This window comes from Puma concolor, chromosome C1 (assembly GCF_028749965.1).
Source record: "Puma concolor isolate L17-30 chromosome C1, mPumCon1.1.hap2, whole genome shotgun sequence".
NCBI classification, from domain to species: Eukaryota; Metazoa; Chordata; class Mammalia; order Carnivora; family Felidae; genus Puma; species Puma concolor.
The window spans coordinates 219,551,571-219,578,533 of record NC_141674.1 but is presented as its reverse complement, the minus strand read 5'-3'; the positions used below and the strand labels follow the sequence as shown (position 1 = coordinate 219,578,533).

At 48.7% G+C, this 26,963-nt stretch overlaps 1 protein-coding gene across 2 annotated transcripts; it reads right to left on the bottom strand.

Annotated features, from left to right (window-relative positions):
* Positions 1-330: 330 nt before the first annotated feature.
* COPS8 (COP9 signalosome subunit 8) lies at positions 331-14,211 on the bottom strand. Of its 2 annotated transcripts, XM_025935375.2 has the most exons (8): positions 14,035-14,207; positions 12,893-12,963; positions 11,530-11,578; positions 10,204-10,336; positions 5,575-5,682; positions 3,531-3,593; positions 2,296-2,343; positions 331-1,311 (listed from the first exon to the last, which is right to left on the bottom strand). In XM_025935375.2, exons 1-8 carry the CDS (start codon positions 14,110-14,112, stop codon positions 1,232-1,234), a joined length of 630 nt encoding a protein of 209 aa, XP_025791160.1. In that variant the 5' UTR covers positions 14,113-14,207; the 3' UTR covers positions 331-1,231. The 2 variants fall into 2 exon arrangements, with proteins under 2 accessions (XP_025791160.1, XP_086576145.1); XM_086720019.1 differs by lacking the exon at positions 3,531-3,593 and having other exon boundaries at positions 14,035-14,211.
* Between the last annotated feature and the right edge of the window lie 12,752 nt (positions 14,212-26,963).

Below are 26,963 nucleotides of genomic sequence, written 5' to 3'. Positions count from 1 at the left end.
CAAAAACGGAGTCATCGCTGGCCACCTATCGACCGTCCTGCTTCTTGAATTTCCACTTCTGCAGCTGTAAGACAAGGCGGTTTTTAACATGACTTCTACATCCGAGTTAAATAAAACGTTAATTTGAAAAGTATTTCCATAAATGCTAACAGTAACTGAAAAATGGGTTTAAAGCGGGTGAAAACATGAATGACGTGCTCACTACCATACAGGTCATTTGTATTTAACGAAGAAATTCCTATCTCGAGAGCCAGTGACAAACCAGAACGTATCCACAGAAAGACCAGGATGGGGAAATTTCCAGAAACGATCTCAGGTGACACAGCTGAATTCAATTAAATATTTATTGAACAAATGCAGAATAAATGAAGGGGGGGGGTGTTAGCCTGAAGACACACGAAACACCTCCAAACAGTCAGAGGCCATCGCACAAAAACTGAGAGACTCGTTCAGTATTTCTCCAAAAGGCGGAACTCGAAGCGAAGGACGGGTGCACGCAACCGTGGCTGCAGGGTGCTGGCGGCACAAAGCGGATCACTCGTCGTGAGAACGTCTTTGCCAGGACAACGCCTCTCGCCCTACGCTCCCCTTCCCGAGAAAGGACTGCGACGGCTCGCGCTCCTGAAGGTCTCCGATGGTCGCGTTTTCACGGCGAGCCCTCACAGCGCGGGCAGCGGGTGTGCTGACACCCCCAGGAGCTCACGCTCTGCCGGCTGAGGACACGGCCTTTCCTCCTCCGCCACGCGTCAGCACTCGGGGTGTGGTCCTCGGGGCTGGGGAGAAGGGGAGCACGTCCTCTGACGGGGGGGGGGGGGGCTCGGGACCCCCGGCCGCTCCTCAGCTCCCACGCGCGTCGCTATTAAGTGTCAACCCTCGCTGCGGACGGGGCTGTGCCGCGTGCCGCGCAGGGACAAACGGCTGACAGGCGCCGTCCCACGGGAAGCCGGGCGGCCGGGTTTCAGGAGTCACCAGGAAATATAAACTGCGTAATACTGACGGGCTCCATCCAAATTGTCAAATGTTACAAAACAAGAATCGTTTCAACAACTATTCAGCATAATGTTTAAGGACAAAATATATAATATATACTTTATATATGTATTTTATCACATACTCCGCAAGGAATGCCGAGGTGCTAATCCAGCCAATAGGTTGAAAATAAAAATTTTACATTTCTCTATTTGTCAGTATACAGGATTCTGGAGGTGGATCTTGAACTCAGAATGACGCATCAGTTTTCGAGGAAAGCCACGTAGTCGGTCAGTCTGGCTAACTGCTGCTCGTTGGGGATGGGCGGGACTGGGGTGGGTTCTGCGCACGCGAAGGAGAAAGAGAGAGAGACAGACGGTCAGACACCCGAGGAATAGTGCCTTGGCCCCACCACCCACGGCTCCAACGGAAACTTTGTTACTGATTTCGGACATTTTTGAAAAATAAGCCAAGAAGTCTCAAGTCTCAGGAGTGGTTCTCCTAAACTGGGAGTAAAGGCACGTGAGGCTTTGTTGAACTTCCCATGTTAACATGCAACATCTCTCTTTTTCTTTATAAGATGTTTTAACGTTTATTACTGAGAGACAGAGAGACACGAGTGTGAGCAGAGGAGGGGCAGAGAGAGGGGGAGACACAGAATCCGAAGCAGGCTCCAGGCTCCGAACTGTCAGCACAGAGCCCGACGTGGGGCTCAAAGTCACAAACCGTGAGATCGTGACCTGAGCCGAAGTCGGTCGCCCAACTGACTGAGCCACCCAGGTGCCCCACCACATCTCTCTTAAGAGAACACAGCTCTTCTTGGAAAGACACCCGCCCATGTGACACGAAGTCTGGTGAATAATTACCAAGGGCTCACTGTGTGCCAGGCACTGCTCTAGGATATTCGGCTGTCAGTGAACAAAAAAGCCCCACAAGGAACCCCATCGTCAAGGAGTTTAGTGCCAGCTTTTAAGTTAGCGCACGCCAGCCTAGGGATGACGTCCGAGTAGGCGCTTGGGAGGAGCTCTACCACGGCTTCCCTACGCGACATCAAGGAGGCGCTGTGTCAGGAGGTGCCACGGCCTCAACGTCAGCCACATAGGAGAACCCACCTGGTCTTGCTTGTAACCAAATATGTTATTATAAATAGCAAGTGCAGAATTTAATCTCTTCCTTTACAAGGTTAGAGCTAAGAAAAACAGATACACACGACAGAAAAGAAACACGACAGAAAAGAAACACGACAGAAAAGAAACACGACAGAAAAGAAACACGACAGAAAAGAAACAACGAAACATGTTTTAAATGAGCATAAAAGATACATACCTGATAGGGGAATAAACCGGTTGAAGGAAACATCCAGGGCCCCTGCAACTAAAAGTAACAACTGAATTTACACAAGTTGCCGGCAAGAACTTTCACACAGAACACATCATTTTTAATGCATGCGATGGCACTTATGGCCATTTAATTCTTCTCTAACAGAGTTAACAATAATGCTCTATTCGATCACACGACTCTTTTTATTATGGCGGTTTCTCCAGCATCTAGACTCGCTGGGACCATGTCTCACCACTTCCTGCACCTTCACGGGGCAGAACCCACCAAAATTTGAGTAATTCTTTACGGTCAGGTCAACAATGTCTAAACAACAGGAATTCAGAGCAGGTAGAAGGAACTTTGGGTTGAAGTAGAAGGCTGTATGGATGTGGGCATGCAGGCTGGCTCGAAAGACGTGGGAGAAAAGGCCAGTCCTGCTGAGCACAAGAGAGACCTCCAAGCAGGAATGAGCACGGCTCACTTCAGAAGAAGACTGCAGGACTGCAATTCAGATGGGGACCGCGAGGCCAGGTCAAATAATTTAAGCCTTAGAAAGCCAAAGAGCTTAATTTCGTGAACACTGAAGCCACTGAAAGTCTCGTATCGGAGAAGAGTTTACATGTCTACAGTACAAGGAGAAAATATTCCTAAAATATTTTTAAATATTTTTTAAAAAAAGCAACAGTTTTGATATTAAGGATAAACACAGAAGTAGCCCATCCTGGGTCGCTTGGTCAGTTAAGCGTTCGACTTCGGCTCAGGTCATGATCTCATAGTTCACGAGTTCGAGGCCCGTGTCGGGCTCTGTGCTGACAACCTGGAGCGTGGAGCCTGCTTCCGATTCTGTGTCTCCCCCCCCCCCCCCCGCCGCTCCCCCACTTGTGCGCTCTCTCTCCCTCAAAAATAAACATTAAAAAAAAATTAAAAGAAAAAGAAAGAAATGGCCCCATAAATAAAAGGATGGGAGATTAACACTAGTGAAAATTAAGTTGTAATAAGGATTATAAAAAGCCCGTATAAAATAGTCTTTTACACAAGAAATACACGTTCAAAAATTCAGGTAAAACGAGGTATCTTTAAGATCCTTTCTACCACAAGTGTCTGTCAGTCTGTATCTGTACTGATCCCGAGTCACTTTCACTTTGTCAGTCCAGAACGTTCCATCACATTACCCAAACCCAGTGCCTAAGACCCTGGCGCAGTTTCATGAGCTGTACCCACGGATGAGGAGCCCCACCTACCTGGCTTTTTGGGCATAACCATCCTTGTGGTGGAGTCGGCTTGCCATCCTTGTTCTAATATACCTAAAAACACGTATTTAACACACAGATGAAGAAATGACCACGAAACCCCCATAATTTCACATTTAAGATCCACCATCTGTCCGTGACACTACTCGTATGGAAGGTGTGACCAGTGCAGTTTACCCTGTAATGTGTATTTCTACTAGAAAAGTGTGGTAGAGACAACATTCTCCGGTCAGCTTATTTTTTAAATATTTCTAAACCTGTATCCAACCTCATTTTACTCTGTCAGACTGACACAACCCTTAACAGATGACCCATCTTCCGTAAAGTGTGTGTTCCAAGCGTGAACCTAGTCAGCGTGACTAAAAGCAGACCTGAGGGGCACAGACAGGACGGCCTGCCATCCCTGCACCGATAATAACAAAGACGTTGCCAACGACGGAAACAACAGCTCACACGCGGTGCTGGCCAGAGGGCACTGCTGCACGGGGGTCACTGCAGGCAATCATCACATCACTCTACACAGGGGGACACAGGGCCACACTCAACTGACGTGGAAAATGAAGTCTGAATTCCACCGACGCGTCCCAGCCCAGACGGTTAGCAGGGGGCTGGAAGGAGGGAACCCGGACTCACACTCAGGCAGTCACTTAAGATCTGGGCTCTGGGGTATGTATGTTCTTTATTATGTGATAAGCTACGGATCAATTTCAAGAAGTCAAAACAAACGTTTGTGAGTAAGTAACAGTATGATTTGCCACAACAGCTCTCATCAAGCTGCCTCCTATGTGACTCAAATTGTGGCAGGCTTTGGAAATTTAGGAACAAGCTGTGGACTCAATGGAATTTCTGTTTCGGTCGGAGACTCAAAAATGTCAATCACGGGAAAACAATGCTACGGGCCGTGTACAACATTCTACAGCGATCCACCGAGGGGAGGAGCTGGTCTGGGGATGACCTGGGGAATGAAAATGCAAAAGCATGTCTGGGGGCCGGAAGGGAGGGGAGGTACTGGTGAGAGACAGCGAGGAGGGGTTTCCAAATGTGTGTTGGGAGGGCAATTAAAATTATTTTCGTAAAAAAATACATATATCAACATGTTGACTTTCAGAGGAAAAGAGATAATTTAAAGAGATTACAGAGTTTAAGCTCAGAATTACTAACATAATGCTACTCTCCCGGCATACTTAGGCAACTTTACTTTCTTACATCCCGTGAACGTTTCCCACTGCTCGAGAGAACTTATGTGATCTGAGTGGATGCGGGGCTGTGTCGGGCGCCTTCCTCCTCACCCTCGGACAGCGTCTTCCAGTAACTCTGTTCCCACACCTCCCCTCCCCCCGCCCCTCCCACGCTCAGCGCACAGTGGCTCCGAGCTTCCCTTCCCGGGCATCAGCCTGGGAGGACACATCACCAGTTCACAGGCCCACCGTTAACTCAGGTTTTGATCGAACCTCTTAGAACTAAAAGCAGAAAACATTCGGGGATCCAGCCCTGGGAACCAGGGTAAAAAGTGGCCACGGGAACATCCAAGAGGCCCCCAGCAAGAGCTAGAACGGCCACGTGCAAGGACGGCACACCTCACCGACACCGCCAAACGCCCGCTTCCAACAACGGCAAAGTTGTCCTTCGCAGACCTCTCGTTCTAAGGTGACACTAACTACCTCCGGCAAAAAGTGCTTTGAAAGTGAGCAGGAACACGAAATCTCTCATCCACACCCGGAAATCCAAAAACTCTGCAGACTAAAACGTTGTTTCTTTAACTCATCAGGTGGTGACAGCGGCCGCGCAAAATGGGTCCACACACAACCGCACGACCTCCCCTCATGGCCACGTGGACACTCACGCGGAGCCACTGCAGGGCTCCTGGGGGTGGGGCTCCAGGCCGCCTCCTGCCCAAGCCCCCACTGTGGCTGTGGGACCGTGCGGGTTCCAGATCGCCTTCCCAGAGGACAAACACCACCTACATCTCAAAAGCATACCTGCCGTAGTAACTTACACTTTCGCTTTTGCTGAAAGTAAGCAGCAAGTCCCATACCTTTCACGGCCTCTTCCACCGGGAGCCCCACAAAGGCTGCAAAGTCGTCGGCGATGATGGAGGTGTAGGCTTGAGAGACCAGGGCGAAGGCTCTTCTCCGTGTGGCATCTACGGCGGGGGTGGAGGGCGACACAACACAGTGAACCAAGAGAACTGGCTTTTTTAGTAATTAAGTTACGTCACTGTCCTTGTCCAACTTTATCAGCAAGACTAGATCAACCCAAAGGTTTCTACGCTTATAGATCCACGTGCCTGGCGTGTAAGACGCGCTCAGGTATTGCCGAATAAACAAATCATCTTCTTGTGCTTCCTCTTAGACAGCAAATCTCTCTCAGGGTACAATAAAAATGGCCCAGGAGGAAAAAGTTAATAAATAGAAGACCCAAACTCCAAGAAAACTTCATTTAAATATGTTTATGTACTCGGTATACAATTTTTTTGAACCTCTTTTAATCCCACTTAAAAACTTAAGACTGGAATGAATGGGGCAGAAATTATCTACTTCAGTAATTAGCTGTCCTTTCTTAGGAGGCTCTCTGTTACAGGATCACACCTAGGAATTTCAGACAAACCGTATAACTACAGCACTCTTCTGTTCAAAAGAAAACCACAGGCCCCAAACGCCAAGCCAACAAACTGTACTCAATACCTGACACGGCTTCAATCTCCGCTAGAAGTAATCCTAACCACTAAATCAGGGATTTTCTGATGGGCGCGGGAGAGTTAATCTGCCACAGGGACCCTCTCCATCCCTGCTCTTCCCTTAAGGGAAGATGGCCTGAGGGAAACAATCCTTCTTTTTCTTTTGCTAACACCTTCCCTGCCCCAAGTTCCTTCCTACCATTGTGTACGGAGCCTCCAAGTCCCCTCTACTTGCTAGATGGAATGTGGCCCCACACAGTCTGCTTAGAAATGCCAGTTAGGTCTGCAGATTTGCTCAGCTGAAGTTTTGTCCTTTGACACTTCCTAACTTTCAAGTCCGCTCTAAACTCTTGACTTAATTTGGGCTCAGATCCTAGGGTCCAGTCCTGAATGGCTGAGCCTAACAGGGGGGCTGCCAACAATTCCAGCAACACCCCCCCCGCCACTCCCCTGGAGGTGACGGGTGGGACCTCCCCAGGCTTCAATTCCCACATTCCATGTCTCAGAAATGAGGCAGAGAAGAGTGGATGGTTGCAGGTTAGGAGGTGCAGTCCGGCCAGCCTGGCTTCCACCCATGGCTGCCTCGGCGACGCAAGGGCTCCCCCACCTGGCGGTCAGCGTGCGGACAAATACTCTGCATGTTACTGTCCACATTCAACAGGCAGGGGCGTACGTTCCTCACGGCCCCACGACACAGCGACATCCTCTCCATTCCTGGGACATCGCCCGACGACTGCACCAAGCTGCTCAGACACCCCTTGCACTTCGCCCCCCAGCTCCCAGACGAGCCTCACACCTCTCTCGTCTCGGCCTTTGGGTTCACGCTGTCATGTGGTTTCCGCTCGGACTCCTAGGTCTGTTTACAAACTCTGCCTGCAGCACTCGGGTTCACGGCCATCTCTGCTCTTCTCTAAATGCACAGCACTGCTCACCCCACTCATCCACACTCCCATCACCTCAATTATGCCCTAACTCCCTACAGGAGGAGGGCTGCTGTTCTTATCTTTCCACCCGCCCCCGGAGTGCCCACCCTCTCTAAGGGTGCGCTAAGTACACGCCTGTTGACTCTACCACCGGGACCCAGGCTTGGGCCCTGTTCTCTCGTACTTCTTAAAAACTGCTGACACCCATCGCGCTCCTCCACCTCTCACTGAGCCTGACATCCTCTCCGCTCCCCTGAGCCCGTGCGTGCTCCTCTGCCGGCACCTTCAGCCCGCTCCTTCCTTCCTCCTACCGGCCGGCTCTGCACCTGGCCGCACGTCGGGCTTGAACCCGCGTCAGAGATGGGGGATCCTTCCCTACTGAAGGCCACAGGCACTCAATAAGAGAGAGCTGCCACAAGCAACAACAGAAAGGGAAATCCAAGTGTCCACCAGAAATTATACCTGCCTGGTAAACAAACAGACCATATTTTAAAAATATTAACTTCAGTTCAAGCCCCCTGGTCAGATGCTTAGAACTGAGCGGAGAAAGATGGGGAGGAGAACAAGGATGGTGTGGGAGAGAGCCGGAGAGGAGAGAAACTGAGGCAGGCCTGGCAAAGGGGAGGGCAGCACAGAGGGTGCGGGCTGGCAGAGGAAGCGAAAAGCCAGGCGGGGTCCCACAGGGTTGGTCAGAGGCCACACACCTCGGGCTGCTTTCACCCAGGGCCATTCCACTCGTCACCATGCCACCCTTAAGACCTGGGAAATGTGTCGGCTCCTATGGGCGGGCATTAGAACCACACGTGAGAAGGTGGAATATAAACGGAGCCAGCACCTAATGCCTGCGGCCGTTCAGCACGGGCGGAAGCCCTGGGAGATGCTGACAGAGCGCTCATCTGTCGTGTGGACGGCACCTACAAGTGTGCATTATCTACCCCCACCCGCCAACAGCTAGCGCTGGACACGGAGAGAGGCTGGGCTAGCGGTCCCGCACTTTCTAATCCACCTCTGCCCTTCCATTCGGGGGGGGGGGGGGGGGCTGGACACCACGGCCCAGGGGACCCGCACAGCCTGCTCGTGGATGGGTCACGGGTCCGGTGAATGCGTGTCCTCCGCGCCCTCCCGGCCTCGCTCTGGCGGAGCCACAGCTCCCGGGGGCAGCCTCTTTCCTGTGGCTCCAGGAGTGTGGGTCCCTCACTCTCTCCCTCTGGGCCCCGTGGAGGAAGGGCCCACAGGGAGCCCCTGGGTGCTTCACCGGCGCTGGTTGCCATTAAAAAACTAGAAGGCCGGCTCCTTCACTAGCTTGTCTTTAGTTGAATGCTTTTCAACCTTCTAAGACTGTGACTAACTCAGAACAGAAAAGGGAGAGATTGGAGAAAGTCACTGTTCTTAGAACAATCCAGAAAACAGAAAGCTTGTAACACATTAAAATGCAAAATATTAAATTTAGCAGTAATTCAAATCTGTGAAGAGACTTCCTTCACCAGGCTGCATTTTATGACGGCAAATCCAGTACCGTTCGTGAACCTGGGGATTTGTAAAATTCTTAGGATAGGTCCAAAAATATTGCGGGTGAACACAAGACTGCTTATCCGTGTTAAGTAAGTATACTTAGGTGCTTATACATATTAATTCACTTACAACCCCCCAAGGCAAGTACTATTTACGATCCCGCTTTACAAATGAGAAAAATGAGGTACTGAGGGGTCACTCGAGTGACGGCACCGAGACCTGAACTCCAGAACTAGGGCTGCGGACTCCAACCCCCCACCACGTTCTGCTACACAGCCTCGCAGGGGCCTGCCGGACGCCTTCAAGGCCTACTTAATGCAGTGGGGCCGGGGGCAGAGGCGGCACCAGGAAGAAACACCGAACACCCACCGCAGGCACAGGGGGGACGTCTGCCTGATGCGACAGGAGAGCCGAGCCCTGGTCCCGCCAAGGAACCCGCCGCAGACCGTGGGGACATGGCATGCGGCCTGGGCCCTCACACCGCGGCCCTAAGACTGAGCCAGATCCTCCGAGAAAGTCCACCACCACACCGAGGCCTCCTCCGGACTCACACGAAGAAGCTGAGGCGGTTTCCCTGTGGGAGCATCCGAACCTGCCCCTGCTGTCCCTGGGCGACCTCGTACCGCACGCCTCCCTCCCACCTGCGAGCCTACGGTCCTGCTCACTTCCTTCATATTTAAAGGAAGTGCCTCCTGTGCAATCCCTGACCTTGTTCTGTTTTACGCTTATGCGGCTCTGCCTTTCCAAGAGAAATCAGGTCTGTCTCAGAAGCAACCTTCACCTCCTGCTCCCCTGAGAAGGCGCTATCCCTTGACAGACGGATGGGCAGTTAGTTATTCAAAAACCCCTGCTCGCTGACTCCTCCAGAGAAGGCAGGCAGGGAGCGGAGGCAGGTGTTACCTACAGAAACCAGGTAACCGCATTAAGAGATTGCTGTGTGAATCTGTAAGAGTGAACCAGCAAGACTGGGACAGACGGTCAGGTGTCCGGGGTGGGAGAACAGACAGGCAGGGTCCAGTTGCATCGTAGGATCAGCGCCATGTCACACGGACTTGTAATCTTTCAAAGCAATTTGAAAACCATTTGAGCATCTATGTACTGAACTGCTGAATTACAAACCCAGAAGCTGAAGACAAACCCTACCAAAGGCTGAGGTCGACAACCTCCAAAGCATCGTCTCCACTTTCAAACACCTGGGGTTTAAGACCTTAACCACCCCACAGCTTGGGCTTCTTAGAGTGTTCTAAGATTTCATTTTCGTATCAAAAATCTTCCTACTGACAAGAGCACTTTCAATTTAGAATTAAATTAAAGAGACAGCGAGCGAATCCCTTGGCCGCCGATATAATTTCAAGCAAGACCCAATGAAGACACGTGGTTACAGCAAATCCTTCCAAAAGAATTTTGAAAGCTGCCCCACTCACCTAGCAGAAAGTAACTTTTTTTTTCTTTTTAAATTAGATCTATTTTTAAAAAAAAAACTGACTGACTTCAACATTACAGCACTTAGAGAACAGGCCTAATTTAATTTTTAAGCACAAAGAAACACTACCTCTAAGTGCTTCCATGATCGGCTGGACCGTCTCAGACCACTGGTGTGCGTTGATGGTCGAATAGATCCCAGGGAAATCTCTCTGCCAGATTCTCTGTCCTACTGACCAAATTCCCCCAAGTTCAGAGTTCGCCTGCAATAAATATTATGGCCTTTGAGAATATGCAGTCTGCAGATTTACCAGCAACTGTATTTTAAAACATAACTCAACATTTCTTTTAAGAGGTATAATGATTTCTTCAGCCCAACCACCGTCAAAAAGGATTTTAAATCTGTGGACAGTAAGGTAAAATCTATCTGTGTGGTTTATACAAATTTTTATTATAATAGAAAATTAAAAGCTGAAATAATCTAAAAATACTTCAGAACGAAGCCTGGTAATTAATTTTCTTACACATCATTTTCAAAAACTTATTTGTTACCTCATATATACACATACATAATATACATGATAGAGCATATTCACATACGTGTGCATGTAAAATATATACACGTATTTTTTGGACATAAGTATAACAAAATTGCTAATAATAAAGACTGCCAACCTAAGATGCCATACACTGTAGCCTCTCCCAGGACAGAATTCTCACTAACATCACTGAAACTATGAGTGTCATTTATAATTACTTAATTACTTAAGTACCAATTTTACTTAATAGAATGTCTGGAGAAGAAAAAGAGGGTAGAAACACTAAAATGAATTTCTGCTGAATATCAATAATGAATAAAAGAATTCGGGTGAATTCTTGGTCACATTCTGTGACTGTTTAAAAAACTCAATTCACATTTATGCTGGAAACAGTGAATCCCATGAAGTTAAAAATGTATTTCATTTCATTTTGGAAGAAACTTTTAAGAGGCGACTTCCTCTAATCTCCCATCGAAACTAAGAAATCTAAAATGCGAACTAGGAAAAGATTTCAATGCTGTGAAAATCATTTTTAGAATATTCTTGTCAACAACACCAATTTCAAAGAAATACCATCACGGGAAACTGCATAAATCAGTTACAAAAGGGAAAAAAAAAATCCAAACCAAACCTTTATCTAAAATGTCTCAGCTGTTTGCCAGGCAAAGTGACACTTATAAGAAGTGTCTCAATAAATGTGATCAGAAGCTAAGTACAGGTTTCTATACCATCCAACGGAAATTAAAATTTCTGATTAGAGAACTTTATAGATCTGTTCTTAAACTTTAATACCAGTTTAGTAACTACTCCTGTGAACCACACAGGAAAGAAAACAGAAACCTTAAAAACTTTAAAAGGTTGCCATTTAAATGAATGTTACCACATTCAAATAGTAGCATATACTAAAGAATACTTACCGATTTTATAGCAGGTGGTATCCTTTTCCAAAGATATCTTGCATTATTCCTAATTTACATCCCCCCAAGAAAGAACAAAAAGAATGATCTCAATAAATGTTCAATATTCTAGATTTCACTGCAAACACACAGAAATAGACTTAAAAGTACTCTGTATTAGATACAATGAAATTGACTTTTATATAAATTTGTCCAGGGGAAGGAAGAGCAGCTTTCCAGGCAAAAAAGAAATGAAATATTTTTACCAAAGTAACATTCTGCCATTTTTGGTGCATTTTTTATGAACGAGCTGGGTCTCAAATTAAGGCAACGTGCACCAAACACACGAACACTTAAGTAGATAAGGTATACACACACAAAAATAAACAAGTATCTATACTTTCAAGGCTCTGGAACGTCCTGACAACGAACACGGTGCACGGTGCTCCCCACGAGCCCTCCTCTCACCAGTGGGCACAGAGCCACCAAGACTTCGAGGTGGTTTTTAAGAGTGTGGAAACCTGAACCACAACACACGTATGATGACAGGATTACAAAGTGAAACCGACAGTTACACAGTATATGGGTCATAGAAATCTCAGGTGAGTTTTCTAAGAGATACGAAATCTGCTTTAATAGAATTTAAAACAACACTTAAATAGAAATCATCAATGGCTCGTAGCACTAGAAGGGACTCCTGTACGCTATGCTTTCCGACTTTTCTTCGATAAACATGAATTAAGAATAACGAAAAAAGGACACCTTTCAAGAAACCTCTTGGCTTTCTCAATCTTCCCTTTTGGTTTCTCTTGGTCTATGGGTGACGTGCAAAATGAAGTAAACAGAGATCTTAAGAAAGTTTTATTAAAGACGAAAAAGGACAACAGAATTAAAGGAATTTACAGACACTGTAGTTTCTCATAACAAATTAGAATGTTTTTTAGAGAATATATGTATATTTTTTTTTAACTTTTTTTTTTGAGAGAGAGAGAGACAGAGCATGAGCCAGGGTGGAGCAGAGAGAGAGAGAGGGAGACACGGAATTGGAAGCAGGCTCCAGGCTCCGAGCTGTCAGCACAGAGCCCGATGCGGGGCTCGAACCTATGAGTCATGAGATCATGACCTGAGCTGAAGTCAGACACAAAATCGACTGAGCCACCCAGGTGCTGAGAATATACGCACTTGTAAAACAAGTATATTTTAAAACAACTCGGCCTAATCATAGTTTAAATCATGATTCATTATGTGAAATAGGTGTATTAAGTAATACAATTAAAGATAAAGCTCCTTGCGCCTTGTTTTAATGATGCTTCTTCAACGCAAGAATAATTTCTGTAACTCCTGGGGACGCGGCTGCTCTTAGCTTCAGGTAGAAGGTACTTACATGTCATTATGGAGCAGATATAAAGCCAAGAGCTGACCATACACTGGGGGTGTAGCAATTCCTCCAGGAGCCTAAAAGGCCAACAATGGAAAAGCTTAGTTACACTTACACTTTTTTAAAAAAAGTATTTTATTAACAGTAACCTAAAAAGTAAGCCTATTTTTTGATACTTAGTACTACAGACATAGAAAGAGCTTTAGAGAAGGTACGGAACACTAAAAACCAGTGTTAGCTTTAGATCTGCCATCAGCTGTGATTTATCTCCTTCTGAGCCTCTGTGTTTGAAACGGGATCCCTTTCCCAGTTCTCAAATTCTTATATGGTGTTACTCTTAAAAGAAACAAACGTTTCCAATTCCAAGAGAACCCTAAAGCACTAGGATTCCACAACCCATTGTATCAAACACGTTGAACGGCTACGTGATGAGTGATAACAACAAAAAAATCACAGCTGAGCTACAAAGACATTCCTCTCTGCCTTCAAATTTAATGCATTCAGCAAACACATATTAAGTGTCTACTAGTGAGCTGCTGCTTCTGGCTGTTGTATCCTTTGGTTAGTTAACTTTTTATTCTGATGTGATACATGCTTTTTCAGTGACCGGGGGGTGGGGGTGGGGGGTGGGGCTCAATGAACTTTAACATCTGCATGACCGAACTTCCAACAATCCTACTGAAGGCAGAACAGTCAACTTAGGTAATAACGTTATGAGACTAAGGGCTTTCTGAGTTAATAAAACGTTACTTCTTCTTTGGTCTGTGTATGCTTGCACAAATGTCTTTAATGAAATCCACACTCCCTCGCCTCCCCCCACCCGGGCAGGAAAGATGCCTGGTCCCGTTCACACAAGAAGAATCCTGAAGGGTGTCAGGAGCGAAGATGCACAGGGTTCACGGGCTCACTAGCTGAAGACGAACCACCACAAGCTCCGGGCGCGTTCGGGGAGACGGGGACGCGTTCGGGGAGACGGGGACCCGTTCGGGGAGACGCAGCCTTCGGAGCAGGCCCCGGCGTCCCGAGCTCCCCACGCGCGGCTCCCACGCCCGCCGCGAGCCCCGCGGGCCCCGTTACCCTGGAGACCGGCACCGCCCCGGGGCCGCGGAACACCCCGCGGCTTCTCCCAGCGCGACGCGACCGGCTACCTCGAGCTCCTGGTTCTCGCACTGATCCAGCAACTTTTTGAAACTAAAGGCACTGTCCGCCATCACCGCCACTGGCATCTTCCCGGCAGGTCCCGCCGCGGCACCTTCCCGAAAGCAGACCCCAGACAGTCCGTCGGGCCGTCGCGCCCGCGATGACGTACCGAGCCGCCGACGCCGCCGAGCGCCCAGGCGCAGGTGCGCCGTCGGTTCCGGCGCGTCGTCGGCCGCCGCTGCGGCGGGGCAGGCTCGCCGCCGCTCTGGCCGGCGCTCTCGCTGCTCTGGAGGACCGGCCCGGCGAAGCCGCTTCCCGAGCGCGCGGCCAGACCGGGAGGGGAGGGGTGCGCGCAGGTTCGGGGACCGCTCGGCGTCTCCGCGGGGCCTGACGCGCATGCGTACTTCGAGGCGCCAGCCGCGCCTGGGGATTCCGGGCAGGAAGGCCGATCGGGCGGCCCCTCCGGGTGCGGGGGGTGCTCGGCTGCGGGGCTCTCGCCCCTCCTGCACCCCCAGACTCGCGTGCGCTGAAACCGGTCGGGTGTGGGCTTCTGCCCAGGACCCGGCGTGGCTGGGCCGCTCACCGGGCGTGGAGGTCTGGCCTCGGAGGTCCGTCCCCAGACCGCCGCCTCGGGTGTCCTCCAGTGTCCCTCGCCAGCGGACGCGCTCGTGTGCAGTTTTCATTGGCCTACACGTCCTGGTGCCCTTCGCGAGACCACCTCGGAAGAGGCTCGCGTTGGTGTCCTGCCGTAGGGTTGGCTGCACAATTTGTGGGCCCAGAGCAAACTGAAAATGCAGGACCCTTGTTCAAAAAATGGGGTGGGGGGAGGGAAGTGCCATTTAGGGTAATACAAGGTAAAGCTTTTTCCTTTGCAGTGTATCTCACCTTTCCAGAGTGCTTTTTTGCTATTTAACATAATTCGAAGTAAATAAAAGTTAAAAATATAAATTATTAGCATGAATCTCACCACCCATCTTTATATTGCGCACTGCCGCTTTTAAATTCAGATGTACATGGGGCGCCTGGGTGGCTAGGTCGGTTAAGCGTCCGACTTCGGCTCAGGTCATGATCTCGCGGTCCGTGAGTTCGAGCCCCGCGTCGGGCTCTGTGCTGACAGCTCAGAGCCTGGAGCCTGTTTCGGATTCTGTGTCTCCCTCTCTCTCTGCCCCTCCCCTGTTCATGCTCTGTCTCTCTCTGTCTCAAAAATATATAAACGTTAAAAAAAAAAAAAAACTTTAAATTCAGATGTACGTGCATTTAACCCCTGTGTGGCATGACAGAAATCACACAATCCGTATTTCATAGCTCATACATTTTCGGCACATTTACGTGATCACACGCACGTAATACGAGTAAGAAAGAGCACAAGCGAGTTCCTTGGACATTCATGTCCCTTAGGACACCGTTGCCTTCGTTATACATTTGCAGAAAGTTCAGGTTCCAAGGGAAAACGTGGCCTCTCGGGGCTATCAGCATGCAGCTCACTCAAGTGTAGACACAGGGTGCTTACCTTGTGATTCCGCTTGGAGTCTCACCAAACTCCCACCATTGGGGATCTGCTGGGAACTTGTGTGATATTTGGAACACTACACGGAAGGGGCAGGAAGCGGAAACATTGCCGGCACCTCTTTGCTCACCTGTAGATGCTTCATTGTCCCAATGAGCTTCACTCGCCAAACGCATGCTCAAAGGTGAAAGGACTAGGAATTTCAAAACAGTGACAGCCTCACTGATGATTTTTGTAGAATCAACACTCTCCATGTGGAAATGATGGTGTGTACCAATGCTTTGGATGGAATATAAGAAAAAAATCACCACAAACCCCAAAGAACTGTCAACGTTAATTAGGAAGGTAGACAAATGGCATGACTAGAGATCTTTTGGAGAAAGAGAGCAACCAAGTTTCATCAACCACATGCACATGAAGAGGAGGACCGAGGGCAAAATGATTCAAAGACCATTGGACATAAATTTGATGAGCAGGATTTAAAAATTTTTAACATGTAATAACGGCTGCTAACATATTTTGGGCAGAGAAAGATTCAGTGGGATCAACTACCCAGTGATTTGATCATTTAAAGGGAAAAGTATGAGTGAAAGCCTTGGCAGGTACTTTGGACTGCTAAAAAGTGAAGTTGTGATTAATGGTTCTTTGCTGAACAGAAAATCCCAGGGTGGGGGGTGGGCTTTGGAAATAGGAGCAAAGGTTACCGGTAGAATTTGGGGTGTCGTTTAGAGGAACACACTGTTCTTTAAAAGACAGGTACAGGCATTTGGGGATTGGAGGCTGGGAGTTGGGTGAGGAAGAGAGTGTTGGGAAAGAAGAAGGATTGGCGGTGGGCTGGGATGAGCAGTCGGGGTCAAAGGTAAGACGTTGGCCTTCCCAGTGCAGGGAAGGGCTGATGGATTTCCAGGGCTGTGATGCTGGCATCCAGGTTTAAGTTGTTACTGTGTGTGTTCTGCACCCATCTCTATGGCCAGACTTTCAATAATAAACAGGAGGAGTGGAGGGATCAGAGAAAGGGGAGGCTGGTGGAAAAGGCAGTCCGTTCAAGAGATGGGCCTCAGGAGAGAGATCAGGACTTGGTAGTAGGCAAGAGAGCAGGCCCTGGAAGGAAGCCCTGCATCTTGGGGATGCTGGCTCTGGGGTGGCAAGGGCTGTGCTTCTCCCGCAGCATGGGGGGAGGGACCCCATGTCAAGGCAAGCATGGGCTCCCACGCTGAGACCCCAATCTCATGCCATATACAATAATTAACTCAGACTAGATCAAAGACTCCAAAGTAAAAGTTAAAAATGGTTAGAAGAAAACACAGAGCAAATCTTCCTGACCTGGGATTAGGGACTGACTTCTTAAACATGACACCAAAAGCACTAGCAATAAAAGAAAAAAAAAAAGTCGATAAATTGGACATTATCAAATTAAACATGTTTGTGCTTCAAAGGACATCATCAAGAAAGTGAAAAAGCAACCACAGAATGGGAGAACATTTCGCAAATCACATACTTGGTAAGAGAGTTGGACTTAAATAAATAACTCTTACAACTCAGAAATAGAAAGGCAAAGTACCCAATTTAAAAGGAGACAAGAGATCTACACAATCATTTCTCCTAAGAAGACATGCAAATGGCCAAAAAGATGCTCAAGGACATTACTCCTTAGGGCAGATCACACCCCAAATTCCATCCACTAGGGTGGTTATAATAAAAAAAGACATGATAATAAATGTCAGTGAGGATGCGGAGAAGTCACAACCTTTCTACCCTGTGGTTGGGAACGTACTGTGCTGTGGCCACTCTGAAACTCAGGCTGGCGATTCCTCCAAAGCGTAAACAGAGAGTCACCATGTGACCTAGGAATTCTGGGCATATACTCAAGAGAAACGAAAGCATGTCCATACAAAACCTTGTGCACGATGTTCGTAGCAGCATTAGTCGTGATAGCCAAGAAGTAGAAACAATCCAAACATCAATCCATTGACAAACAGATGATAAAATGTGGTACGTCCCGTAGAGTGGAAAGCTATTTGCCAATAAAAACAAATGGCATATTGACACCTGCCACAATGTGGCCGAATCTTGAAAACATCATGGTGAGTGAAATAAGCCAGTTGCGGTGACCAAATATCGTGTGACTTCATTTACATGAAAGATCCAGAATAGGCAACCCTGTGGAGGCAGACAGATCCTGGCGGGAGGTGGCAGAACCTGGGGAGAGAGGGTGGGCCACCGGGACCAGGGCTGTGGATGGAGGTTATAGACAGCTCTGCCCCAGAGTTGCAGGGAAAGAAGTAGCTGCAGGAATGGGCCACCCCTGAGCCCTCCAGCCTCTGTGGCTTCACCCTGGGGGTGGTGGCTAACCTCAGAGGATGACCAGCTGTCTCTGTTGGCCGGATGAGAATAGAAAGGGAGAAAGAGCGATGCATGTTCGATTCCTGAGACCTCAGACTCTCTGCAGGTAGAGGAGTGTATTAATTCTGGCAGCTGGTCCTCTGGAAGAACTGGGATTTGGGGGGTGCTGATGTGGCCGAGAACAGGAAGGGAGGTTCTCATGTCCTGTCGCCGGATCATTGACTTAGAGGGACATTGGTGTCTCTGCTCGGTGAAATCTCAAATGGAGTTCTTGGCCAAGTCATCCCCTGTGGGTGGAACTGCCAGCGGGTGCCACCATTTTGGAAAGCAAGGTAGCGACACACGGTGGGAGCTGCGACCGCAGTCGTAGCCTTCAACGTAGAGTCCCGTCCCCAGAAATTCTCCTGTGGAAGTCATTGCAAAAGGGGAAATACGCTGTAGCTCAAAATGGCTCAACAACATAAAATACAAAGAGAACAGCTAAAGCCCTTAAAATGACCTACATATCTAGGAGTGCCTGGGTGGCTCAGTGGGTTAAGTGTATGACCTCAGCTCAGGTCACGATCTCACGGTTCGTGAGTTCAAGCCCCACATCAGGCTCTGTGCTGACAGCTCGGAGCCTGGAGCCTGCTTCGGATTCTGTGTCTCCCTCTCTCTCTGTGCCCCTCCCCAGCTCGTGCTCTATTTCCATTTCAAAAATAAATAAACATTAAACAATTTTTTAAAAAATGATCTACATATCTAATCGGTGAAAGTTAAACATGTCATGGTCAGTCAGGGAGAGGTTTTGAAGTTATTAAATTCATAAAGTCTACATAAAAGTAGCTTTTCTGAGATAACGTCAGGGAAAAACAGAGGAAATAATAAGACGAGATGTATGGCTATGTGTTGGAAGGAACATAGACCCGAAAGTCCTGGTAAGATTAAGGGGCTGGATTACAAGGTGAACAATGATTTCCTGTAAGATTCCTTATAATATTGTAAAATTATTTTAATGATGATTTTTTTTTTGCCCCAAATCTTGAACAACTTTAACAATCCAAAATCCAAAATCAGGACACATCTTTCTCCCCCTGCCCTTTTCCTGATGCTTGTGGTCACAGGTGAGTAATAAAAGAGAACGTTTTTGCAAAACTTCAGAAAGGCCCGGGAGCTGAGGGCAGATACATGTTAGGGGAGGTTTGGAGGCATAAAGAAAAGCGGTAAAAAGGGATGTCGGTGACAGAAGCAAAGGGATTATAAATAAAGCAGGGAAGAAGGGCGCGTGCACCAGGCAAGGCGGGAGCGGTGAGGGGCGGGTGTTGGGGATGGTCTTGCAGAAGGTGTCACCGTGAAAGCCCTTCTCATCCTCACTTATGTCCTCAGCACAGATGCTGAGCGGGATGTATCCATGGCTAGTGTGACTTAACTCTGTGACTTCTGGGGGGCAGCGTCCCACACTCTCGCACTGTGGGCACGCACATCGCCGGTGCTCCGTAAATGTCGGTGGCACCAACGCTGACTCAGTGTCCCCATTTTCTTTATCCGTTCCCTGAGAACAGGACTTGCATTGCCTTCTCTTCCCCGTCGTCCCTCAGTCTTTGCTTCATTTCCTCGTCCCCCAAATCCCTTCGGAAGGGTGTTCTGATGCCTTCAGCTCCAAGGAAATTCTGGCACAAAGGATCCTTCTCCAGACGAAGGGGCGTCTGGGTGCTGCTCTGAGGGGGCTCTGGCTCACTGCCTGCTCCCAGAGCAGTGTGGGGCGTGCCCAGGACTGCTCCAGTCTTCAGAGAGCCCGGGATGGAAGGCCATGCAGGTCACCTCCCAGATTCACCCTCCAGCACCCACCTATTTGCTCCATTTTTGCACTTGCTGTGTCCCATGTGCTCGATCAGGGTCCTAATCTGGAGCATTTCCAGAGGGAGGATCTGGACTGTCATTCCTCCCCAGGCAGTTCTCTCCCTGTTCCTTCCTCTCTCCTGCCTTCTGCCTACTCAGGACTCCCCGAGTGCCAGCAAACTGTGCCCATCTGAGTCACGGAGATCCCCAAGCCCAACCCAGGCCTTAGAGCAGCAGCATGTGCTTGGCAATGAGTGCTAGGTTTCATTTGATTTCTTAGCCCGCTGCCTCTGCACAGCCTTGTTCTGGAATCATCGGCCACCTTGGGTGATCCTATCTCCACCGGGCCTGTGGGAACCACCAACCCAGAATGTGAGCCTCCTGCTGGCTCACTTTCCCCGCTTCTACCTGGCTCCCTTGCAAATAAGTCTGTGGTAAATCAACTTTCTCAAAGGGGTGATTCATACTTTCCCTGGAAACAAGCCGGGATCTGGAGTTGCTTAAGAGAAAGTCAGTCTTCGGTGGGGGAAGAAATGTAGGAATTTTGAAAACCAAATCAGAATTCATCCTGAGTTTTGGGGTGAACCAAAGCAAAAACCATCATGTTTCCTGCCCCCTTTACAGCAGAATGTTTGAGAGGCCGGCCGTAGATTCCTAGAACTGACCTCCAAACCTTGGGCCCTCTGTCCCTCCGAGTCCACTTCTGCACCCGTAAAACTGGGGTAACAACTGGGCTCCTGCATGGCTGCTTTGAGGACTGAGTTAGATTAGTCCTGGTCCAGTGCCTGGGCTCACATATTGGGATTATCATTAATTCCACAAAAGTAGCCACGTGACCTCTAAGTTGGGACGTCCCATAACCTTATTCGCACAGGGTTTTTAGACGCATATTTTGAAACCTTTCACGGTAGAAAGCAAATACTATGTTTACGTTTTGTTCTGGGGAAGGAAGTTCAGTTTTCTGGCCTCTGAGGGAGAAGGGGGGAGGCCAGCGAGGAGGGCCGGGTATGGAGACCTCGTGGGTGCGATCTCAGTCTTCGCCACCAGGGGGCGCTGTTGCACCGCGGAGGATCCTTGACCCCCCCCCCCCCCCCCCCCCCCCCGGACTGGAGGGTCCCAGTCAGGCCTCCCCGTGCAGCAGGTGGGCACCGGCTTTATTTCATTTTTAGTCTCTTTTTATTTCCCAGCTCAGGACGGTTCGTTCCTCCTCCTCAAAAGGATGAGGGGCACTGTGATTTTGAGGTGTCCCTTGCCACGGGTCACATATCTGTCTCAATTTTCCGCGGCGTCCTCAGACTTGGCTTCATCCCGAGCTGGACAGTCCAAGTGAGTGGTCGTGGTGTGCGAGGCTAGGAGTGAAGGTCACGGCCAATCGGCGGCATTCAGGTGCAAGCTTCCTCCTGGAGTGGGAGCCCCAAGGGTGCTAGTCCCTGTCCTGGGGAGCTGAGGGGCCGGAGGAGGGGCCAGTGCAAAGAAGTGGAAGCTGTGAGGCATGACCTGTGAGACCCGGGACTGAGTCTGATAGAATCAAGGGTGATTTCGAAGCTGGATTTAAGTGGATTCGAGTGACCGTTTATGAAGCTACCTTATCGGCACAACCACCAAACGAAGGACCAAGGCTCAGAGAGGGTAGGGAACTGTCTCAAAGTCACATAGCGAGCAAGCATCAGAGACCTAAACTTGGGCTGCCTCCCTTTGCAAGGCCCCTTCTCAACAGCATCACACAGAAATTGAGGGGACCCCTCACGCCAACGAGCGCTCACTCCAGCTGTGTCCAGACTCTTATGTGACTCCGGGGGATCGGGTCAGGGGCAGCCCGGAAGCACATTTGTGCCCAGGTGGCTGAATTTCCAAGGCAACATTATGAACCCATATCCTTCCTGGAACTCCTTTCAATTCCAAACTTCATGACACCTAGATCTACTCTGCCTACTGTCTGCTTCCCAAGACCCACTTGACCACCCCACCCCCCACACCACCCCCCCGAGTCAGGTCTTATCCTTCCTGGAACAGTTCTACTGAGCAGACTGTGTGTAGGCAGTGCTCCAGGAGCTGGGGTCAGCGGCCAAGAGGTTCAGCCTCCGCCCTCAAGTTACCCACTCCCAGAGGAATTCTTCTAGCTCTGTTTGGGTCTGTGCTTTCTAGAACTTACTGGTCCATTTCTGTGCTGTCTATGTTTGCATCACAAATGATCCTAAACCTGAGCGGGTTAATACCAGAGACATTGGCCATCTCACACTCTCTGTGGTGCAGGAATCTGGACGGAGCCTTGCTGGGTTCTCTCAGGGTCTCTCCCGCTGTGGCAGAGGGGTAGACTGAGGCTCTGGGCTCTTTCTTTCCCAGGCTGACGGGGGAAGGATCCCCGTCCACTCTCCCTCATGTGGAGGTTGGCAGGATTCAGGTCCTCGGGCTGTTGGCTGCAGGCTTCCTCAGCTCCTTGCCAGGGGGGCCTCTGCACAGATCGGCTCACAGCAGGTCAGCTGGCATCGTTCACAGGGAGTGCGAGAGAGTGCAAGAGACAACCCCTAGGATGAGAGCCAGAGTCTTTTTGTAACCAGATATTGGAAGTGACATCCCACCGCTTTTGCTGTGTTGCTGTTTCAGAAACCAGTCATTAAGTCCAGCCCACACCTAATGGAAGGGCTGTGAATACCAGAAGGCGGGGAGATTGGGGGTCATGTTAGAGCTTGCCCGATATAGTCTGCCTTCTGGCCCTTAAAGAGTCACATCCCTCTCCTGTGGAAAACACCCGCACCCTCTTTGCAAGACTCCCCCGAGACTTCACACCCCTATCGCATCAGCTCGACACCCAGAGTCTTACCATCTGAGTCAGATGTGGGTGTGAACGAGGCTCTCGGGGTGTGCTTCTGTAAGTATGCTTCCCCTTGACCAGTAGGTCTGTAGAGCTAGAGGCCCGGGTCCTGTCCCAGTTGCACTAACAGGCAGGACAGCTGTAGATCTTCCTGCTCAGAAAAAGTGGGACATGCAGGGCCTACGGGAGTCCTCGGTCCATAGCAATTCTGAAATTCAGCCAGGCAAATGTTGAAAGTTCCTGCATTCTGTCTCAAGCCCTGAGAATAGTTTTGCGTGTCTCTGGGCTCCTCTTTCGCCCTTCCTCTATTAAGGAAAGGCAGAAAGTGTTTGCAACTAAATAGCTTCCTTAGTCTATCTCCCGCTGGTCTGACTGATGGTGACTAATTCTTTCTTAACCTGGGTGACGGGGACACAGGCGATCATTGTCACACTCCTCAAATTTTTTGGTGTGTGTGTCTTTGATACTTCATAACAAGTGTTGCAAAAAGAAAGTTTCTTTGGTCCATAAGTAGTCAGATCAATGGAACAGGATAAAAGTCCACAAATAACCTGATTACATATGAAAATTTATTATATAATAAAGGTGACATTTCAAATGCTGGACAAGTGATTGGCTTTTTAATAAATGATGCCGAGACGTTAAATAACCATACCTCACACCATACTCACCAATACACCGCAAGCGAATTAGTAATATACGTGTAAGAAATGAAATTATACACGTTCTAGAAAACAACATCAGTGAGTTTTTCTGTGGGGAAAGCCTTTCTCATTATGACCCCTATTCCAAATTTCATGAAAGAAAAGATGAATCAAATTGAACCCATAAAAATTGGAAAGAAAAAAAAAAACTCTGTACCCACCGAAAAGTACTATATGCATTGTTAAAGGGAAAAACACACAATCCAGTAGAAATTATGTGTAATGTATATTGGAGACATGGGGCCAATTTCAGTAATGTATAAAGATTTCTTAAAGATTGAGCAGGCGGGTGGAGACAGCCACACTGGCTGTAGCGTAACGTTTCACTCTCTCCGAATCCCCCATAAGGAGCCAGAACAACTAGGTAGAGAAGCAGACAGCCATGGATTCCATACATAACATTTGTACAACAATGACACTGGGTCATAAGATGTTCTTAAGAACTTCAAAATACAGGCAGATGGAAATAAACCATGGACAGTGCAGAGACTTGTGTGTTTTTGTGTCTGCAAGAAAAAGCAGAGGAAGTACCAGGATATCTGATGACCCCAAGAAGAGGAAACCTGGACAGTGGCCCCGGGGTTTTCACTGTTGAGCAGAGAAAATGATTTGCACACGTGCAGCAGGTGAAGCTGGGAGGGATGGTGCCCACCCCAGTGGTGGCTGACTGCCATCATCCTTGCTGCACGTGAAAGGGGCTGGAGCTGTCTAGACCCTGTTGACTCACAAAATGGATCCCCCCGGGTTTTCTTCCGGGGCAGGGCTCCATGCCCATGGTAAGAAAAAATATTTTGCAGAAAAAGGACAACCGAGGAAAAAGAGTGTCTAGAAGCCCCTGGGAAAGGGCCACGCGGCCAGGAAGTTGCAGAAACCCGGCTGCCATGTTTTTGAAGCACTTCACAAGCTAACAGCTGAGAGGGCTCTGTGGATGGGAAAACCAGCACAAAAACGGACAACAGCAAAGGACTGAGGGAAAACACTAGATGAGCTCTATGGGAAAAATGGAGGGAATAAGATCACAACCCATTGGAAAAGTGGGCAAAGATTTGAACAGACCAAAAAATGTGCAAGTAGACGCATGAGAAGACACGCTTGCTTTGTCCGTATGAACAACAGAACACTGTGGTACTGTCCAACATGGACCGGGCTGGCAGAAACTCCAAAGCCTGAGGACACGCTGTGTCTCTGGCTGGGAAGAAGCAGGTGGTCCCACAGCCCGCTGGGGAGAACAAGGCACAGCTCCATGGAGGGTACTCCACACGACATAGCCAAACTACGTCTACAGATAACAGTGCTGGGTTCAATGGTGTCTGCTCTAGTTGATGTCCACCCAGAACCTGTCGATGTGGCCTCATGTACAAATAGGGTCTTTGAAGATGTCACTAAGTTAAGATGAGGTCATGCTGGAGTAGGGTGGGCCATAAACCCGGTATGACTGATGTCCTTATAAGAAGAGAAGACACCCAGCCTCAGGGAGGCGTTCACATGACAAAGGAGGCAGAGGTTGGTGTGATGTTTCTAGAAGCCCAGGAATGCTAAATGTGGCCGGCCGGCAGCACCAGGAACTGGAAGAGGCCAGGAAGGATTTTCCCCTAGGATCTTCTTAGAGAGCTCGGTCCCGCCAGCACCTTGATTTTGAACTTCTAGTCTCCAGAACTGTGAGAGAATAAATTTCTGTTGTTTAAAACCACAAGGTCAGTAGAGTGCTTTGTTAGGGGAGCCCTAGGCAATGAGTACATGTACTCTTTAGCCAAATAAAGCCTCTTCTAGGAATTTACCCTGAAGACATGTATCCAATGGTACAAAAAAGAATGTGCACAATCTTATTCATTAGGGGCTTATTCGTAATTGAAAACAGTCTAAACGCTGAGATGTAGAAGATTGGTTGAACACACCATGGAACATATTCCGGCAGCTACGTGGCTCTCCGAAGGAATGGATGCTGTTAGGAGCCGTGGGAGGCTGAGTCCCAAGATAGCTCCATGAATTCCATCAGTCCCACCATGCATGCGTGGCTAACCACATCAAGAATCTGGGCTGACCTTGTGTCTTGCTTGGCCCGACGGAACGCAGAAAATGTGAATTGTGCCAGTTCTTTAATAAGACTAGCAACTTCTACCTCCTTTCTTGGATATGCTGCAAAAGATTGGGAGCAGACACGGAATAAGGACAGTGCGTGCACCAATGTCTTAGAGCGGTATGATCAAGAACACAGAAATCATGGTTTCTTTAGCAACTCTAACTCCTCAGGGAAGGCAGGAAGCACCCTGACGCTCTTGGCCAGCGATGGGTGCTATGGTGAGGGGCTTTTAAATGCACCCAATGTCCTTCATTCCCACCGTCTACCACCTAAAGTGACTTTCTGAAGGAAAGTTTGGTCCCAGGAGGGGACTGGTGGGAGAAGTTTGGTCCCTCTAAGAACTGATGTTTCATTATGGGGTTTTCATGTTAGTATTTTCGAGGACAGCTCGCCATTTTGAGGGCTTTGGTTAGGATGCGTTACTACTCGTCTGCCCTGATCATTTTGGGATTCTACCAAGATGGTTTCTTGGACTTGCTCAGCCAGGGTCTGTGTCTGTCGCCATTTTCCCTGGTTCTGCCTGGAGGCTGTGGTGGGCATCATCGCTCACAGCCCTCCAATCTGTAAAGTACAGACACGGTGTTCCGGTCTCCCTCCCCGGAGGCCCGGAAACTTTCCATGTGATCTGAATTCCCTGAAGAGTTCGACCATTGGTGACACGATCTGGGGCAGATAGCAAACCACTGCTCCATTTGCCCAAAGGAAAAGGAGAATGTTCATATTTTTACAGGTGTAATAATTTCCTTTTAGATCGACTTGCTTTTTGCTCACTGATGTTAGTTGGAGAGTGCCGAAAATCCCCAGGAAAGCCTTGTGGTACATGACTTTCCGGAGATTCCTAGCAATTCTCGTGGTCTCCCTGGGCACATGCTGATTTATACTGATTGTCCACGTGTGGTTTCCACCTGCCTTATGGAGGGGGGAGGCCAGGATGAAGTTCCTAAATTTTAGGGTGATCGATAACATAGTTCTGGTAAAACAGATGTCTTTCAATAGAATATGATACTTACTGATGTTAATTATGGAATTAGAAAACAACCAAAGTTATTCACAGAAAGTGGGTAGGCCAAAGGCAGCATGCGTGTGATTACAGGACTGTGATTTCGCTGTTTGGTTAAATACCCACCCAGTTACAGAATTTAAATGTAGATGCTCCTGTCCCAGCATCTTATACCCAAAGGGATGTTTGTAGCTGGTTGTATAATAAGGAATTTAGTTGGCCTTTAGCCCCAGTTCCTGGGAAGTAACCTCTAGACCTTTGGAATTTCCCTAATGATGGGAGATGGGAGTGTCTTTGCAATTCTTGGGGGGAGTAAGGGGGGGCCTTGGACCACACCTGACAGTTTCTGCCAAAGAGGTGACTCATGGTACGGGAACCCTGCATATATTGTGCTGACGTAGAAATAAAAGCCTGACAGTTTTTTTTAAATGTTTATTTATTTCTGAGAGAGAGAGAGAGAGAGAGAAAGAGCAGAGGAGGGGGCGGAGAGATGGAGAGACACAGAATCCGAAGCAGGCTCCAGGCTCCGAGCTGTCAGCACAGAGCCCGACCTGAGGCTCGAACCCATAAACCGCGAGATCATGACCTGAGCTGAAGTCAGACGCTCAACCGACTGAGCCACCCAGGCGCTCCAGACGGTTTTTTTTTTTTTTTTTTTTTTTTTTTTTACTGC

Coding starts and splice junctions, on each gene's coding strand:
- COPS8 (XM_025935375.2), bottom strand. CDS start 14,112: ATGCCAGTGGCGGTGATGGCGGACAGTGCCTTTAGTTTCAAAAAGTTG. Junction 12,964..14,034: donor GCGAGAACCAGGAGCTCGAG/GTAGCCGGTCGC, acceptor TTGGCCTTTTAG/GCTCCTGGAGGAATTGCTAC. Junction 5,683..10,203: donor GATCATGGAAGCACTTAGAG/GTAGTGTTTCTT, acceptor CCCCCGCCGTAG/ATGCCACACGGAGAAGAGCC.